The sequence below is a fragment of the Protopterus annectens genome, chromosome 2.part0, assembly GCF_019279795.1.
Source record: "Protopterus annectens isolate FY-2018-M chromosome 2.part0, PAN1.0, whole genome shotgun sequence".
In the NCBI taxonomy this organism is placed as follows: domain Eukaryota; kingdom Metazoa; phylum Chordata; order Ceratodontiformes; family Protopteridae; genus Protopterus; species Protopterus annectens.
Window position 1 is genome coordinate 81922500 of NC_056728.1, and position 20000 is coordinate 81942499.

At 39.8% G+C, this 20000-nt stretch overlaps 1 protein-coding gene across 2 annotated transcripts in view; it reads right to left on the reverse strand.

The window, feature by feature from the left end:
- SH3BP4 (SH3 domain binding protein 4) overlaps positions 1-20000 on the reverse strand; it is a 342884-nt gene that overhangs the window by 134753 nt on the left and 188131 nt on the right. For both annotated transcript variants that reach the window (XM_044060569.1, XM_044060568.1), the window contains one exon: positions 17294-19662. In XM_044060569.1, the coding sequence (XP_043916504.1) occupies positions 17294-19662 (2369 nt within the window). The remainder of the gene's footprint in view (positions 1-17293; positions 19663-20000) is intronic.

Genomic DNA, 20000 nt, shown 5'->3' on the forward strand with positions numbered 1-20000 from the left:
CCATAAACAATATTTCTAACAAAGTATTTGTTTGACTTTGGTCACAAACTGCCATATTTGTTTTATGAAGTCATACATTTAATAAAATATTGATGTTACCAGTTTGGAAACAGAATGTTATACTAATGAATGCAATGCAATACAATGAGCTTTAAGACATACACAATATTGCCAAGCTCAACTTATTTTGGAAAATGGCTAGTATAAATTTTAATTTCTGGGTGTGGATTTAATTATTTTCTCTGTCTCCTATACCCAACGATATTTTAATTGTTATATACATCAGCATTTTCAAGTCTTGATAAGCAGACACTATTTGTAGGAATGGTTTGTATTTTGTTACAGTCATGCTATGGTCTCAGTACTATGGTTACAGTATACACAATGGGACAGACCTCTCAAATGTTCAGATTTTCACAGAATGCCCAAATTCTTGCCTCATATTTTGGGTCTGTTCCTCATTTTTTTTTCAGACTTCATATCCTACATAAAATCCATGGTAACACAAATTCTACTGTTCTATCAACTTTCTGTGTTTATAAGAGCAATATTTAAAATTAGTCCCTTTTTTGCCCCACCCAATTATTTTAGGCTTTGTCCAGACTTCTTGCACTAAAAGTTTGAGAGGTATTCAATAGAAAATAATACCAATGTACTGAACAGTCAATATTATTTCTGCAGAGAAGATAATTATGAACTATGTCACACGTTACCGTGACATAAGTACTCCAAAATAGTACAATATTCATCATTATCACCATAATCAACCTCTTCTTAACCATTTTCTACAAAGGACCAGAGTGTTGCATCAGTACTCACCATCGCTCTCTTAAATCCCACAGTCCTACTTTCTTCGATACTCATGCCTGACTGTTGCAGATCTTCTCTCACACAATCCCTCTACCTCTGCTGGATGCACAACACATCTCCTCTTGTCTCCTTCTGGTCTGTCAAAGTCGTCATAAAAGGACCAATGTGATCACAAAAAAAATATCAAGCCAAATAAAACTCCTTTCCAAAGCAACATTCATAAAGTAAACATACTAGTTTACCTCAGCTTTAAGTAAAGCAAGCACTACAAACCTCAGTGGTATTTGAATATCCTTGGACATGTCATATCCCTATCCTCTCTGACACTGGCCAATGAACTGATGCCACACCCTTGAGTCAACATCTCATTGCATAGGAGTATACATAGAAAACTCTTCATATAAGCTATCTTGTTTCTTTGGAATGGTTACAGTTAGCTACTCCTCTACACTTACATTTGGGCTTATGTTTAACAAAGCAAGTGCCACAGTGATGAGGCATAACTAAATCGACAAGGACATCTGTAACCATCCACGCTGACCACACATACTTGGCAAGTACCCTGAAAACGAACAGCCAAACTCCCCAACAAATTCTAGAATTTCTTCAAAGTCTGCCATTATGACCAGTATGTATTATGCATACACAACTGCCTCACCATAAAAAGGATTTACAATTAATATTTAGTCAAAAAGATTTCCCTTTTCTTAATTATCCCAGCAAAGATAATCCAGTGAAGTGATCTGCCCATCAGATGCAATTATACAGCTAAACTGGAAGCTAAGCTGTCTCCAACAAAGACTGGAACAGACGGTCAAGAGGAGAAGGTTAACACTTGCACCACACCTCCAGCCGCACAGAGACCTACTAAAACAGCACTGGCAAAAAATACACATAAATACACAAAATCATACTCAGAGGCTCTAAATAAAAGCCTGCAAAAGCATCAGAAACCTCCAAAGCAGACACCCAAACAAACTGCACCTCCAGTCACAAGCCAGACAACACATAAAACACAAAATCAATGTGCCACACAATCACAGCCCTTAAGGTGAAATAACATACCCAACACACTAGTAATAGGTGACTCTAGTCAGGCACACAGACGTCCCACTCACCAGGCTAAACAAGCAGAAGGTTACTGTTAGCTGCCTGTCGGGAGCCAGAATCTGCCACATAACACAAGCACTCAGGTCAAACCAGAACAAGTACAAATACGACTCTGTCAATGTTCATGTTGATGTGAATGACCTGAGACGTACCTCCCTGACTACATGAAGAGACAGTGAAGAGCTCTCTGATCATGTAGCCCAGGCTGGTATGACCCTGACCAGCCCTCACCAAGAATGATACCTCAGTATAAAGAAAAAATGATAAATTTCAACAATTGGCTAAGCTTCTGGTGTCATTCAAAGGGTATCCAGTGTCTGTCAGCCTGGGGTGACATGCTCGACAAGCCGCATTGCTTTGCAAGAGATGGCTTGCACCTGTCACCCCTAGGCTTTTGAATACTGGCCAAGGCTCTTGCTGCCCCCCATAGTGCCTTTTTTAGGCAAGGCTCAAAAGTCAAACCCACCTCCGTAAACAGCACAATAAACAAAAACCTGAGGGTTATGCTATTCTACGCCAGGAGTTTAAATCTCAGAATGCATGCGCTCGAAGCACTCCTCAGTATAGAGAACTTTGACATCTGTGCAGTAACTGAAACCTGGTTCAAGGCTCCTGACAGCACTCCAGCACTACCAGACTACAACTCATATCACACGTTTCGGCCACAGAACACAGACCGAAACACAAAGGGAGGGAGTGTATCCATATTCATCATAGATACCTACACCTCCAGGTTAGTGGCGCAGCATGATACCTCTGAGATCATCCATGTGCAACTAACACCGGGCAAATCTGCAATGCAAATTGTGGCCTGCTACAGAAAACCCTCTATGACCCAGGATCACCACTCCACCTTTCTGGAGACACTGGAAAACATGAAGGTCCTACCAAACACCCTGATATTGGGTGATTTCAATTACCCTACCATTCACTGGGAAAACTACTCTAGTACAAACTCCCAGGCCCAGCACTTCCTGGAATTCATCAACTCAAATGCCCTGAATCAGCTGGTAAACTCCCCTACCAGAGGTGAAAACATATTGGACCTGGTCATCACCAATATGGGTGACAGGTGTTCCACACCAGAGGTCAACCAGTCACTGGTTAGATAAGACCATAAACTAATCACTCTGGGATGTCCACACCCGACCACCACCCCCAAGTAAGGAAACCACAGTAAAAAACTTTTCTAAAGCAAACTTCACCTTACTTAAGACAGAGGTGGTATGTTTCACAGCCCCCACGCTAAAGGATAACGCTGCCCAAGATGCAGAAACTTTTACAAATGCACTCTATGAGAACCTACAAGGATGCATGGATCGTGCCATCCCTAGCAAAACCAAGACTCAGAAGAGAAGGAAACCAGTTTGGTGGACCCCTGCTATAAACAGGCTATACAAAAGGAGGAAACTAGTTCAGAAAAAAAGCAAATCTCAAGAAGGAAAGACATCCCTTATCAGTATCAGTAAAAAACTAAGGTCCCTCATGAAATCATCCAAGGCCAGCTTCGAAAGAAAAATAGCCAAATATTCAAAAGATAACCCCAAAGCCTTCTTTAGCTATGTTAAGAATCTAAGTGGTAACTCGCAGATATGCACTGAACTAGTGCAAAATAGCACAAAATATACTGAACCTACAGATATTGCCAACATCCAGGCAGATAAGATTCAGTGCAAACTTCACCCCTCTCTCCTCCAAAAGGGCCCACAACAATACCGGAAAAGTGTAGTGTCCCAAAAATCACAGATGCACAGGTGAAAACAGCCCTTTCAAAAGCCAAAAACACAGCGTCAATGGGACCAGATGGTGTCACAGGCCGAGTCTTGCACAAACTACAGAAGGAACTAACCCCCACCCCCACCTAAACACGCTGTTCAACCTCAGCCTCTCCACAGGCTACGTGCCCGTAGAATGGCGCACAGCAATGGTTACTCCTCTCCACAAAGAAGGGGCTACAACTGACCCTGGTAACTATCGCCCCATAAACCTGACTAGCCTGGACTGCAAGGCTATGGAGCGCATCATCATGGAACTCATTAACAAAGACATTGGGAACCTCCAACTTGACCCGACCCAGTTCGGCATTTTTAAGGGCAGATCATGCCTACTAAACCTGGTTGACTTCTTTGAGACAGTCACCAAGGCCACAGACGAGGGAAAGGTGGTTCACACAGCCTACCTTGACCTCGCCAAGGCTTTCAACACCATCCTCCACTCGGGAATTACAGAAAAACTCACCAAGCTGAACATAAACCCCTATGTCACAAGATGGGTTGCCAACTGGCTTACAGACAGAACTCACATGGTAAGAATAGCGGGCTCCTGGTCCGGCTTTAAACAAGTCACAAGTGGTGTCCCGCAAGGCTTGGTCCTGGAGCCCCTACTGTTTGGCATATACTTCTCAGAAGTACAGGCAAACACAGGAGGACTATGACTAACCAAGTTCACTGATGACTGCAAACTGGGAGCCATAACTGACTCTCTGGCTGACACGGACATTCTCCAAAAGGGCCTTACTGAGAGAGACACCTGGTATCAAAGTCATGGCCTCAAGCTAAATGCCAACAAATGCATAGTCATCCTGTTTGGGAAAAACAAAACACCTACGAATTACCACATATGTGGCAGCCCCCTTAATACAGAAGAGGTAATAAGAGATCTGGGGAACAAGGTAGATAGTAATCTCCCCTTTGACAATCATATTGCCAAAGTAGTTAGGAAATCCTTCTATGTGGCCCATCTAATTACTAAAGGGTTCGCATCTAGAAATAAAGAGGTTACATAGTGCCCCTCTACTCGTCACTCATTAGACCCATCAGAGTGCAATGCCCCATTTCGGATGTGCCTCAAGACACTTCCAACAGCTGGAAAGACCACAAAAGTACCTCACCAAGAGGATTACTGCCCTCAAACATATGTCCTATGCAGCCCGACTGAAAAAATTCCGGCTGTACTCAGTGGCATATCACTTACTCAGAGGTGATCTCTGCCTGACTTAAAGCCGTGTCCAACTCAGAATTGATGGACATGCTCTACCTAAAGAAATCCAAGTCACTGCGAGCCACGCTCTCTAGTGAGCTAAACCTCACCACAACAATAAACAGAACATGCTGGAGGGATAGATTCCTGTCACAGAGACTCCCCATGCTTTGGAACTAAATTCCAGATTACATCAGGCAGAGCCCCTCACTAACACTCTTCAAGAGAAACCTTGATGAGTGGATGGGTAATAGAAAATACACCCCTGCGATCACTCCATTGGCTCTGCTTGACAGAGGATCAGTTAATTAATCAATGGGGTGGCGAAAGCAGACACACACTGGCTAAGCTTATAAATGCCCTCGGGCAGATACCCTAGTACCTACCTATGAACCTACATACTGCACTGCTGCTCTTTGCAAAGCACAGTCTACACTCTGTACCTTACACAAGGTAGTATTAGGATGCAGCTTGCCACCCCCAAAACATAACTGGCTCAATGGAAAATGTACCTCTGGACGCACACATTTGGCAGCATACCTTGTCTGTGTATATTCAGTCCAAAAGTTCATAACTGTGTATTTCAGCGGTACATTTTCTGATAAGCAAAATAATACAGCAAGGTTGGTTTTAGACTACAAGTTTGTTGGTGGTGGGGATAATAAAAGAGGTACCTCATACTCTCAACAACTGCTGTTCACAGACTAGAGTGTTTGACTATGACTACATTACAGGCCTGGGGTACTTCAGGTAATACTACTAATCCCTGCTAATTTGACTTAAACCCCTGCCCCCCGCACTATTTTCCCGAGCACATTACACATTCCTCAGTCTCCTCAGTAAGTACCATCACAACCACTTTACAGACTTGCTAAACATAGTTTTGATTAATGTATAAAATTTGGAAAGCTTCAGTCAACATCGGAGAACATGCTTTTATTTTGCAGGAGGCAAGCTCCCCTACACCCCTAATGTGGGGGACACCGACACACCCAAACCTACATATATTATACAATATATAATAAATATATATATATATATATATATATATATATATATACACACACACACACATATATACACACACACACACACATATATGATGTATACATATACAGTAGAGAGTCTGTTATCCGAACTGTAGTTCTGATAATCAAATTGTTCAGATAATCAAGCATATAATAGAACCGGACAAAAAACAAACAAAAAAAAAACTTCTAAAATCTTGTTTTTGTTCTGCATGCAGGAATACACTTTCACACACCAGCCGGCTACAAGTTCAAAAAACATTCTCAAACAAAAACATATCTTCTTTTTCTTTTGGCTGTTCCCGTTAGGGGTCGACACAGATGATCAACTGTTTCCATTTCCTCCTGTCCTCTGCATCTTGCTCTGTAACACCAACCACCTGCATATCCTCTCACCACATCCATAAACCTTATATTAGGCCTTCCACTTTTCTGGTTACCTGGCAGCTTCATCCTTAGTTTCTTTTTCCCAATATACTCTGAATCCCTCCTCAGCACATGTCCAAACCAACGCAATCTTGCCTCTCTGGCTTTGTCTCTAAACCTTCCAACCTGGGCTGACCCTCTAATATACTTATTCCTAATCCTGTCCATCCTAGTCACACCCAGTGCAAATCTTAACATCTTCAACTCTGCCACGTCAAGCTCTGACTCCTGCCTTTTTGTCAATGCCACTGTCTCCATCCCATATAACATAGCTGGTCTCACTACCCCTCTTGTATACCTTTCCCTTTCACTCTTACTGGTACTCGTCCATCACAAATTACTCCTGACACTTTTCTCCACCCACTCCATCCTGCCTGTACTCTCTTCTTCACCTCTCTTCCACACTCACCATTACTCTGAACTGTTGATCCCAAGTACTTAAACTCATTCACCTTCGCCACCTCTACTCCCTGCATCCTCACCATTCCTCTATCCTTCCTCTCATTCACACACATATATTCTGTCTTAGTCCTGCTGCCCTTCATACCTCTTCTCTCAAACAAAAACATATAATTTTTACATATTCAGAGTTTATGATTTTTCCTGCCTAAAAACTTTGGAAGGCTGGTTCTGATAATTGATGTTTCTGATAACTGACGTTCGGATAACGTCAAACTCATAACATTGAATTTCATAACATTGAAACTTTGCATGACAACTTGAAAACCTACAAATCACATGTAAATAACATCAATTCCTCCTAATACACCACCAAAGTAGTAAACACACTTTGTACAATGTTTCTACATGGGGGCAAGCCGCCCTGCACTCCCGCTGGGCATAAATGTTATTGGAGGGGTAGTTGTAAATACCCTAGGAGAATAGGCTTAAGTCATTAACACCTATGTGGGGTGGACTGTCACACCTCTAGAATCCTATACACATCCTTGCATTCCACAGCATTTTCAGAAAAATAAACCTAAAAAGCATAAGATAAAAGAAAATTTTGTGAATAAAAACTAAACTGGTACAAATATAAATTTTATCGGTAAGGAGCATTCATAGTGACAACAGTCAGCTTATGCATTGTCTTTCTATAAACATGCGAGATTATAATGCACTCAAACCAAGAAATGCACTTTCATTAATCTTTCTCAAACAAGATGAGATATCTTAGAAACTGCACAACCTAGACACACATTGTTTCAACAATTAACCAGATATACCCTTTTCATACAAGAAATTCCTCCAAATACGTTTATTAATATATTTAAAGAAACATATGTTTGACTGTATAATCACCAATACAAGTAACATTGAGCATCTCTCATGATATGCAACTTACAGTGCAAATATCAATGGCAGTTTTCTTCAATATCTAAGGTTCCACCTGAAGCATTGTCATTTATTTACTTATTACATATGGAAATATCACTTATTTTCTTAATTACTAACAAGTAGTAGCATCTCCAGTAACGTGTGATACAATGGACAATGATCATGATTTTCTCTCTCACACAATGGCATTTTATACCATACCCCTCAATATTACTTGTGTCTCTCTGTTACAGACATGTGAAGATATGAGTAAGTGGAAAACGGATTAATTTTTTCTACTATGGGACTCCCTACAATAACAATCTTAGTGTCATTTTTCCTTGTCCTTCTCAGTGAAACCTATTAGCTGGTAAGTTACTTAAAGAAGCCAGACTCAAAAAAGGCCTGGATGCCATAAGGCAGTATGGGTGTTAACTTTAAGTAAACAAAAAAAGTCTTATAGGCTTGAATGAGCTTAACAGGGACTCCATACTAGCTAGTTAGGTGTCTTTTAATACTAAGCTGTAAGTGAAGGAGATGCAAATAGTTATCTAGGTTAACTAGTCTGGAGGTGTATTTTTTATTTTTATGCACTTATTTATTTTTACAATTATGGATGCATCACTACCTTTACCACCTTCAGCTAGTAGAGTGGGCATGAATGTACGTTAGGCATTGGAACCCTGCAGTGATGGGCTACTCTCATGGGTGGCCACGGTGGTGCAGCGGTTAGCGTTGCTGTCTCACAGCAAGAGGTTCTCCGGTTTGATCCTCGGCTGGGGTGCCTTCTGTGTGGAGTTTGCATGTCCTCCCTGTGGTCACGTGGGTTTCCTCCCACATCCCAAAGACATGCTGTAGGTGGATTGGACACTCTAAATTGGCCCTAGGTGTGAGTGTGTGCGTGCGTGTGCCTTCTGTGGAAGGTTGGGCACTGGGCTGGCAACTCGACACTGTAAAAACTCCACTGCCAATCATGAGCAGACAGGTGATCCGCTGTGGCGAACCCTAACTGGGAAAAGCCGAAAGAAGAGTGATGGGCTACTCTCGATGGCCTTGTATTGCACTCACTGTGAAAATGCATATATCAGTGTTTTCCAGGATAAGGAGTGATGGACTTTTTATGGCTCTTGGCGCTGGTTAGCAATACTTTTATGCTATCTATATTCAGTTTAGTTACACTGGGATCTCTTGAGGACTGATATTGCGTAAAGACAGCCCTATCGGGGATGGACAAGGTTTTAGCCAATATAGGAAGGCCTTGAGGGGATAGGTCCAGGCCATCCCTGGCAAAGTAGTAAAGGCTATCTACCACCTCCTTTACAGGCTGATGTGTGTATTGGACTTCTTTTGAATAACATCACCAGCTAAGCACAATGTTAAAGTCAGTAACCTTTTGCTCATATGTATCATTCTTGGTGATGTTACAATGCTGCTGAAGGCTTGTTTCATACTTTCTTCAGACACAATTTGGAAATATGCAGAGACCAAGTCAGGGTTTGGAATTAAATCATGTCTTGGTAATTATCACTGGCGAAGGTACAGATGGTCCTACTGGATTGACAGCCCAGTAAGACGCCATGAACCAGACCTTTTCTCACATATGAGGTATACAAGTGGTGCATGATGTCAACAGTACCAAGGAGGGACACAACACAAAAGCTCACATGCAGGTGAACAAAGGAAGTACTTCACAATTCAATCTAAAGGGTATTATTCAGAGGAGGTGCATTTAAGGTTGCATTTATTACCACTGGCTTAAAATGATTACAGGCAAATATAAAAGAAAAAAAATAACATTTGCAAGTCTTTTCCTTGTTCTGGAATGATCTGTCATTTCTGACACTCAAGTGTAAGAGGACTCCTTCCAATTGAGTAGGAAATGAATACGTAAGTAGCTGTTTATTGGAACCATTATATAAAGAGTGTGGCTTTCTGTTTAACCTTTACTTGGGCTCTGTCTTTTCACAGCATTATATGAGGTTACTAGGCTAACGGCCCCAGGGCCCTTAAAAGGCTAGCCAAGTTCAACCAGTGTTCCCGAGGGTGTCTGGTTAAGCAAAAAAGAATTGCTAAAATACTCAAGTTCTGTTTCATTCCACGATCCCCCCCCCTTTCCTTGTCACCAGCATGCAAAAAATAGTAGTTTGTATGCAAAATGAATGCTGTACCATAGCAGCTAAGATTACCAGCATTAAGCCTAACTTGCATTAAGGTGATTAATTTTAAAAGGTACACAGTTGAGGTAAAATGGAAAAAAAAGAATGAAAGGTAATCCTTCTCAGAGGTTGAGATAACCACAGTTTCCCACATGTTGCTCACAAACTGCGTTGTATATCATACATGCTCATTTTTACCAACAAATCAAAGCACTAGCTTACTTCAGCCATGTTTACAAAATACACCCCCCTTCTCAAAGCCCCAAAATGTCAACAAATTCTTAAAAATAAAATTGTGACAGAATATCCATCAAGTATATACAGACACAATGTTAAATAAAATAACAATCTTTTTTTTTTTTTTTTTTTTTTTTGGGGGGGGGGGGGGTGTCTAGTTTTATTTCACTTGCTGGTGTCAGAATTTTCAGTGCACATGAATAACCTTTGAACAGTCACTAATACAATGTTACCCTGCTGTAAAACAAAACAAGTACACAGACGCAGTCCTAATCAACTCAGACTTGCTGGTCCTTTAGTGTACCTGCTTCCTTCCTGCAAAAGGAAACTCTTCCTATGCTTCCTAAATCCGTTCAGTGTTGCCCTGCATCCAAACTACTCGTATCTTTCGACAAACAAATTATACAATAAGCATTAAGCAAAGTCAGCATGCTATTACCTGTCCTAAATGCAGGTTTACATTTCATGGAGTGAGTCAGTTACCTCCACATGCTTTCAGGAAAGGGAAGACTGCTAGAGACCTAGTAAATGCAAGACTTTAATAGAGGAAATGACCGGTAGTCACAGGATGAGTAAGTGAACCGACTGCCATTGTATCCTTCAAACAACTACTAAAGTTAAAAAAAACAAGAGACTGGAATGTCTTCCTATTTAGCAGGCCTTGATATTACCTTTGTATCCTGAGATTTCCTGTTTTACAAATTTTCTGGTCATAATCCCATATACTGGGCTTTCAGAAGTGCACTAAAATAATAATGATAGTAGTAATAATAAATAATAAAACTGTTTTTAAGTGTCAGTGTGTCCTTTTTCACAGCACTGCCATCACTAGAAGACCACATTTTATTATTTTTACTCAGCCAAATATCACTCTACCTTTTTACATTACTAGTGCTTCGCCCCAAGCTGAGCCCCCCCCCCCCTTTCCATCTCGGTTCTGCATTATGTGTCTTTCTTATCACAACTTTGTTTCCCACATTGTCTTGCTCTTCTGACAGCTGTACTACTTTCTGATGATTCTTACATACGTGTAATACCACAGTTGTTTTATACTATCTACTTTTATTCCAGTGCACATCCTGAGTTTTATTTATGTATGGATAGACCGGTATCCTCCTTAACATCTCCAATGCATCTGCAGTACTTCAGACTCAACATTCATAGAGAGAACTATTTTTTGCTGCTGTATAATAATTGTAAACAAAATGATTACTGTATAATGTCGAAAATATCAGTTTGATGCAAGTTTGTATTACAGTATGTCTCTTGTACTAATTTTGCAATGAATAATATTTGTAGAATGCTTTTGTGATGTACCGCAGGACTCTGCTGAAAATGGGTAACCTGTGGGCCAAGTCGGAGTCGGTAAACAAATAATAAATAAAAAAAATAGTAATTCATTTTAGTCTGTTCTAGGTACTCCTCTATGGAATGCCTACCAATGACGACGTAAACTCAGCAGTATAGGTATGTTATTTCTTAAAAATCACACACAGTCTCTAATGAAAACCATACAATACATGATGCAAAAATGTGCACAACACATGGGGTCATGTCATTTTAGTTATGAAACAGGCATGTTGCGCTTTTTAAGTATTATTCATTTGTTCTCGGATTACCCGCACTTAATTCCAATTCAGGGCTGTGGGTGATATTCAGTCATTAAATGGGTGCTCACAGGATGCACGCACACTCTCAAACAGCATGCATACAACATGCTCATACAATGGCAGTTAACTTTAGTTCTTGTGGTACAGGGTTTGAATCCCTCAGCTCTTACTTGCCTATTGTGTGACCTTGAGCAAGTCACTTAACCAGACAATGGTTAGGGAAACCTGGGGATTTGGGCTCGGATCCTACGTGGTCCCCTGAACTACAAGCCTAGTAGTTAGTTACCCATGAAAGGTTTTCCCCAATATGTATGAATTTGAAAACATATGACCAAGTCCAGATGTAAAAACATAAAATGTCAGACTTCTTAAAATATCTTATAACAAAACTACAGATATCCAAAGACAGAAAATTCCTCCACAAGTATATGAAAAGATGCTGCATCCAGTAAAAATAAAGGCTGCCCTCTGTAATAGTTCTTAAAACTATATGTAGTAATCAATCAACCAGCCAAAACGGATTGCAATGAACTCACAATTTAAGATAAAATAATGAAAAAAGACCGATGTAGCGCCCTCATCACCACCACGGAGACTTCATTAGAAGCATCTGTTTCATGTTAGAACACTTTGTATATCAATCCATTCATTCTAATTGGCTGGCCAATCAATGCTGAAATTTGAAAACTAAGCAAACTTTTAACCCTTCATATCCAATGATAAAAACATTTGGTTCATATTGAACCAATTCTTTAAATAATTTATAAATACATACATGTACAAATATTATATTGGGTACAAGTTGTACAAATAAAATAAATAATTATTGTTGTGAAAGATTGTTAAAAAGATTGTTAAAAAACTTTTAAAAAAACAGTATTACATCAGGAAAATTTAGGGAAAAAAAATATGTGTATATATATCCCTACGTGGGACCACCAGTCATGGTACCTAGTAAACATTTTGAACCATATAGTACATTGCGACTAAAAAAGTAATTTCAGATTAAAGTACTTTAATTTGTGCATATAAAATCCTATACTCTAGTACTTTTAACTAAAAAAAGGAAAATATTACTGGTCTGTGTACACAACCTAAAATAAAAAAACTACAGATATAAAAAAAAAATTAAATACAAATATACAAATTAAGACATCTGGCTAATACAATAAATGAAAGATCCAATTCATAAATGTAATCATCTCTGCAAAAGCCAGCCAGAGATGGACAGTCCAAGAACGACTAAGGTAGAAAGTTCCACAACTTGAAGAGACTAAAAAAGTAAAAGAAGGCAAAGGTAATCTGTTTTTCTTCAAGTCTTAGCAGTGAGCTGAGCTTGGCGAAACAAAAGACATTAGATGGTCAGCTGGACAGGGAAACAGGAATTCATACTTACAAGACCTCTCTTCCACCAAACAGGATGTCTTGGTGGTCTCCGTGAATTACTATTCTCCAGTGCAGGACTCGGATGACACATATTAGCATTTAAAAATGAAACAAAAAGGTATAGCATTTTCATTCCTGTTCAGACATGAAGTAGGTATAAGCAAAAGACACTGAGGAGGTTCAGGCAGCAATACCAACTCTCTCATTAGTTCAAATGCTAAATATGACCAACAGGAGTGTAAAACAGAGGATATTTTTGCTTACGTACAAGTCAGACTAAGCAGAGGCATATTTTACTGCCACAGTGTAATCCATAGAGCTGTACAACTACCCTTACAGTCATGCTAAGCCTCAAAAGTGGCAGGCACAGTTAGGAGAATGCAGTCACCTTGTACAACCATGTTTCAGTGAGATCAGGAAGGCTGGGAGGAATAAAGGGATATGGTTGGCTTGAGAAATGTCTCCTCCAAATATGCTAAAACACAGTGGTCACAGGTAGGAACTACTGCTCTCTACAACTGTCAATAGAGTCAAAGAAAGAGATAATGAACTATGCATATGACAAGCAGCTGGAAGGAAAACCAGTCCAGCCTCTCTAAAGCACTGCCTGCAGACAAATGCAAACCATTTTAACAATGATTTCAAACGTAAAACCCACAATCGGGAAGTCCAAACAGAGGAGAAGGAAAAAAAATGTTTATACTTGTTCAACTTACATTCACTAAGTGTAGAAAAACTATTTCCAGAATTAATGGACTAGCCACAGACTATGGAACATGTCCAAAGGTAAATGCACAACTCACAGCCATAACTGGGGAATAACAAAGGAGGCAGCTAACCTGGACACAAGCTGTCAGTGAGTAATTTCTGAAGCAGCTACAACATCTTGAGGTTATAGGTTTGCGGTCCCTTCGCAAGTTTAAAAGTGCTCAGTGTGCTATGATTAACTATGGCATGCAGTTTAACAGTTTCAGAGTACTAAAAGAGCTTTTTGCTTTTAGTCCTCAACTTTGAGACCACCTTTTTACCCCTCAGCTTCAACTTTTTCAGGATCTGCATGAATTTGCAGATGTCCTAATTATAGTTTTGACTCAGCTGTACAACATACAAGTAGTAAACACTAATGCTACTCCAGTGCAAACAAAGCTGAACCAAGAGTCATGTTGTCAGCAAGTCTACTCAACACAATGAGCTAGTGTCCTTCCTTGTGTTAGTGTTTTGTGCACAACATGGTGTCGATCCAGCAGTGCATCATCAGTTACAGTTATGATTCATGCATGCAGCTGCGTGTCACTGGATTTGGTTGTGGCACTTTGGATGTAACCACATTCCTGTATTACAGGCTGGACACCATCAGGACATGAATGCCACCAGGAATAACTCAATTTTGGAAAGACCCAGGATGGGGGATGGGGTGGAGTTATTTATTTCCACAAGCAGTGGGACACATTATTGTAAGGTTACAAACTGCGGTGATGATAGGAGTATGCAACTGGGATTTTTGTTCACAATACCACTTTTAATAAATCTAATGAAGGAACATTACTTAAGCCACAGGAGCCACGGATTTTACAAGATCATGGATAGTATGATGTTTAATTGGCAATAAATTTGTGCTGCATCCCCCCAAAGAAATGCAGACATGGTGCTCTTACCTCTGGGAAGAAGCAGTGATCATATTCAGCAAATAAAATAGAAGAGTACACAAGTACTACTAGTTTTTGGCAGCACAGAACAAACCAGTAAGTTCAGGCAAGAGCACTGTGCTAAGACATTTATATACTCCTACATAAGTACATGACACTAGGAAAACAATACTCATTCCAAGAGAGAGAATCCTTCCAGCACAGTGGAATGAAAAGCCTCAAGTTTGATTGTGGAAGGCATGACAGCGAGAAGGAATAGGAATAAAAAAAGACGGGGGGGGGTTGGAAAAAATATATCTGAGCAGTTTGGGCCTATTTTCAGTATGTTTCCCAATTATTTTACTATTCTTTAACTGTAGCGAGTTTGGAAAAAAAAACAAAAAACATCAGCTTTAACATAACTTACAGAAATGCACACAAGTCATGTAAACAAATATCCATGACAACAGATAACATTACCTCACAATCTCTTACTGCAAGAAATCTGGACAAGCCAGGTGGGGGGAGACAGAGTCCCAAAAATAGGGACATATTTTAAAAAGAGCTCTTATAAGCTTAAAAAGTTGCCAAAGTGACAGATTATGCATTAGCATGAATTCTCTGAAGGGTTTGAAGTTTGAAACTCAAATGTCGGTCATTTAGTGATTTCAGTCTTCATTTGTTTGCCACTAACCACAAATTTAAAGAAAATAAGAGACAAAAAACTGGAGACAATGCGAATATCTGGAGAGTTCAAAGGTATGGTGTACAATAGACAACAAAGAAAAACAGCTGTAAAACATTGTTGAGACCACAATTATTAGTGACCTATATAAAACAAGACTACAGGAGCTGTGTTGTCCCCACCAACTTAATTTACTTACTAATACATTCTGCCCATTGTCTGACATTTACATTTTCAAGGCATGAAATGATGAATGCCTGCTACAGAATGTATGAATTCAGATTTCACTCGGTACTACTTCAGAATGCACAGACACCAAACTGAGAACAAAGATCTATCCTAATTATATTGTCAAACCCAGCAGGTACACAGCAGTCTACCTGATGTTCAAATGTCAGAGGCAATAAGAACTGTCAACAGTATTTAATGTTTTAATACGTTTGAGTGTCTGGCAGACTGCATGTGATGTTCATGCCAGTCGGAAGCAAATTTTTATTTACATTTTAGGAAATGTAAGATCGTATCGGGGCCCCAGGAAGGTCATTACTTACTATGCAAAGTTTGTGGTGAGTGATCAGTTCAGCTCGATGATGCTTTTTTGAGGTATAATGTCATTAGGTGATGAAAAGGAAAATGCTACTGGCATTATTTAGAAGCTATGCATCCGCAGAAAACTAACCAATGAACCAGTTGTGCTTCTGCAGAAAAAAAAAACTTGAGTTCTTCACACCTCGGCTTGTGCTCCAAATAAGGACAAGTCAGGAACAAAATTTTTCCACACAGTATGTTGAAATCAATAAAGAACTCTATTACATCTCTGGTTTGTCTGTCAGGTTCTGTCTCTCTCAATCACCAACACCCTGCCTATTTGTCAGTTCACCTCTTAATGTTAGTGCTTAATGTGAACCTGGAACTGACTTGAATCCTGTTGGTGTCGATGAAAGCTCATCTAGAGGCACATGCATGATATTTACAGAAGTGCTCACTATACAAAGATGATGTACCTCAAAGAATGTGTCAAAGCCTGAACCATTTATTTCTACACAAATGTTCTGAAATTCAGTTCCACAAAGAATTAGCACATTTAGTGGAGATATTTATCACACTAAATGTTCACTGATACTTTTGCTAGCAGTAGGTAGTCTGAAAAAAAGCAGTCCATGTTAAAGTGATATTGTATGACACTGGTGAAACAGCAACAAAATAAGAGAGATATTCAACATCTTTATGATGGGGTCATGTTAATCTGTTCCTGCATTTTAATTCAAAGTTAATTAGGATATTCATAAAGTACTGCAAAAAGTGTACACTTGTGCTACAAACTCCACTGTTTCTACAAAACACTCGTGTAGGTGAAAAACAGACGTTTCCTTACCCAAAACAATACTTTATATAATCTAGCAAATGTGATCTAAAAAGTACATTTCCTGTTAAATAAATTAAGCAAATAAAGGGCCGCTATACAACACTGATCATGGGGGGTGGTGTACACAGTTATTAACCACTCATGATGACGGATGCTTATTTTGTGAATGCAAGTACTTATTTTGAAAAGCAAAATACCAGCTTCTGGTGGCTAGTTTATGCATTGCGCACGATTCTAAGCCAGTAAAGTAGATTGAGTGGCGGATGCTGAAATGGTGTTACCATTTATTTCCTAGTACTAGAGACATCACTTTCCTCATGAAAAACACTCCAAAATTTGAAAAAGTGAATCCTCAAAGATGGGAGATCCCCAGAATACTAAAAGAGGTGTCACATAACTTTCAAATGTTAAGGAAAAAATCCTTAGTATAAAACAAATGGCTAATTACGTTACGAATATGAACAAACCAAATGTCTAAACAAGATAGTTTACAGTGTTATACAATTAAACTGCACAATTCTTTAAAAATGTACAATGAAAATAAGGAGTAATACTTACAGCCATCAGCTCTTTCTGAAAAGATTTTTTCTCCTTATTCTCAACAGAATTGCAGTCTTCTTTTAATTTCTCCAATACAGAAGCTACACGTTCCGATTCACTGCCAACATCTGCTCGACAAAAGTGAGCGAGCTGCATGCTACCATATCCCAGAGCATCAGCAAAGGCCCGCCAACTGCTAATATTTTCCATTAGAAGTGTTCTCACTGAAGCATAGATGTAAGTCAGGAACTTGCAAGGCCTCAAAATTTGTTCTAAGAGCACAGAACTGGTAAGTTCAGGTCCAGTGAAAAAGGCTGGCTTTATTGGGCCAACAATTAATACATTTTTGGTGTGTACAAGCCCCAGTTTCCCTTGATAGTACCCAACATACCACTCCTTAGTCCACAACTGACCCTTTAATTTGATCTTCTCTTCGCTTAACAATGCCACTACATCACCCTTTTTATACTCCAACAGATATGGGTTCTTGCTTTGCCTCATCACAGTCTTGAGCACTTTTCCATATTTTAAGCAGGTCACTGGACGATCCTGAAATTTTGGGTACTTAGTGGTAACAGCCAGTGGTGATAGTATGATTTTTCCAACTTCTTTTTTCTTTAGAAATCGCCTCTGACCACTAGGCTTTACAGCTGACTTAGGGGGTGGGGGTGGGGTCTGAACACAAAACTGACTCAACAGGCTATCTGCATCACTCTTTACCTGAATGCGCAAAGTGAAGTCTGATAATTCATCTGGGGTGTGACAGATAATCGGAAATATCAAGCGACTCACCTTTCCAAGCTTAACCTGGAAGCCACGCACTATCTTTCCTTGCTCATCCATCTTAACTTCATAGTTTGACATATTAGAGTACATGCATATCTTTACGTCCTGGGGTTTCTCAAGCAGAAACTGATGTTTTCCCCAAAGCTGCAATGCCACTACAGAGGCAGTTTGCATTTGGCGTCCCACTTCGTTCACCAGAAGCATCTTTGGAGTACAGTCATGACCAAAGACAGCCACAACTGTTTTAAAAGAAGGATGTAAATGCTTTGGGCCATAGACACCAACTGTAATTTTTTTGTCAATATAATCCCAAACTGTAGTAGGATAAAATGCACTCTGGGCTTGTGCTACTACTGCTGTGTACATACATGGCTCCAAATTATCAAGCTGGGCTTGTATTGCATCTCCATAACAGTATGTATGAGGCACCAAAACATAGGGTCCTTCTTTTGTATCAGACCTTAGGCACAAAATGTCAGCCTTACCCATGCATGCTGCATCCTTCTTCACCTGAGCTGAAAGCTTAATCTCCAATGTAACAGATGTTTTAACCTCCATATTGCTTAGCTTAATCTCCACAACTGGACTCACGGTAGTTAACTTATCACTATTAAGCTCCAATGGTGGATCCAGAAGGGCCTTCAAAGAGATTTGCTGGGTGTCCCCAAAAGGCACATGACCTTGAGGCACGTGAACACTGATAGCTGTATCTGGTAGTTGAACTGATCCCCCGGAGCTGTCTAGCTTGCAAACAATATTAGTCTCTATAGGCTGAGTCTGTCCCCAGCCAGGGTTCTGTCCTAATGAAGCCAGATCATGACAAGACCTAGTCAGTTTTCTGTGGCTGAGCCATGCATTCCTAAAATCTTCCCGACTTTGAAACTGTTCTGGTGTTGGAGATTTCAGACCTGAAAAGAATCCTGAATATTCAGACTGTCCTGATTTGGCCTGGAGAAAAGAGAGCTCTGATAAACTATATGAGCGTTTGTTTCTGAAGAATGGGTTGTCCTGTTTGAGGAGCTCCTCAAATTCAGCATGGCTACTTGAAAAAGTGTCATCAAAAATACTGGTATTGTTGCTGTTGGGGGTTATAGGGCTTGACACACTTAATGAAGGTCCAAAGGAGTCAAAAAGTAAAAAGTCACCATTGGATTTAGGAATCTGGACATTTGGTGGATTAGGCGAAACCTGAAGCCCTCCATTTAAAAAGGGATTGGCAGGAACTCCATTAACAAAAGGATTATTTTGGTACGTTTTAACAGGCTCCAACTTTACACTACCCATCCAGTCATCAAAAAGGTTCATTTCCTTAACACCTTCATCAGAGATGTCGGTAAGGTTGTCTATCATTCCACTGTCACTCATACATGAATTCCGAAAATTCAGCGGCTGCACATACGAAGCAGGGATATAACCCATCTCAGTGTTGTTGTGCGCATACCACCACTCTCCACCAGAAGAGTCCAGAACATACAGATGATCACCTTTAGAAAACTTCAAAGTAGTGAAATTTGTTGGACAGTAGTCTTTGATTGCTACAACTTCTTTTGCATTTCCAAATGAGGTGGTGCTGTCCACACGTAAGGCATTTGGAGAAGGGACTAAAAAAAAAAAAAAAGATATAAATATGTGTTAAATCATGTTAGAAGTGTCACATGCTCATAAAATTCACTTTGGTAGTAAAACAGCTAAAGGCTCCCAAGATTGATGTCACCACCAAGGCAGAACGTATGATCTTTAGTCATGCACAGCTCACAGCACGGAGCACACACCTGCATTTTTGGTAATATTTTTATCCATTTTCTCAGGTCTCGCTCCTGAACACAGGATTTTGCATTATGCACCTAAATACAGAAGGATAAACTTGACATGCAATTTAACTTATGAAGTTGCTTACTAAGATTCATTACTTTATTAGCTAAAGGAAGAGGTGGGCCTT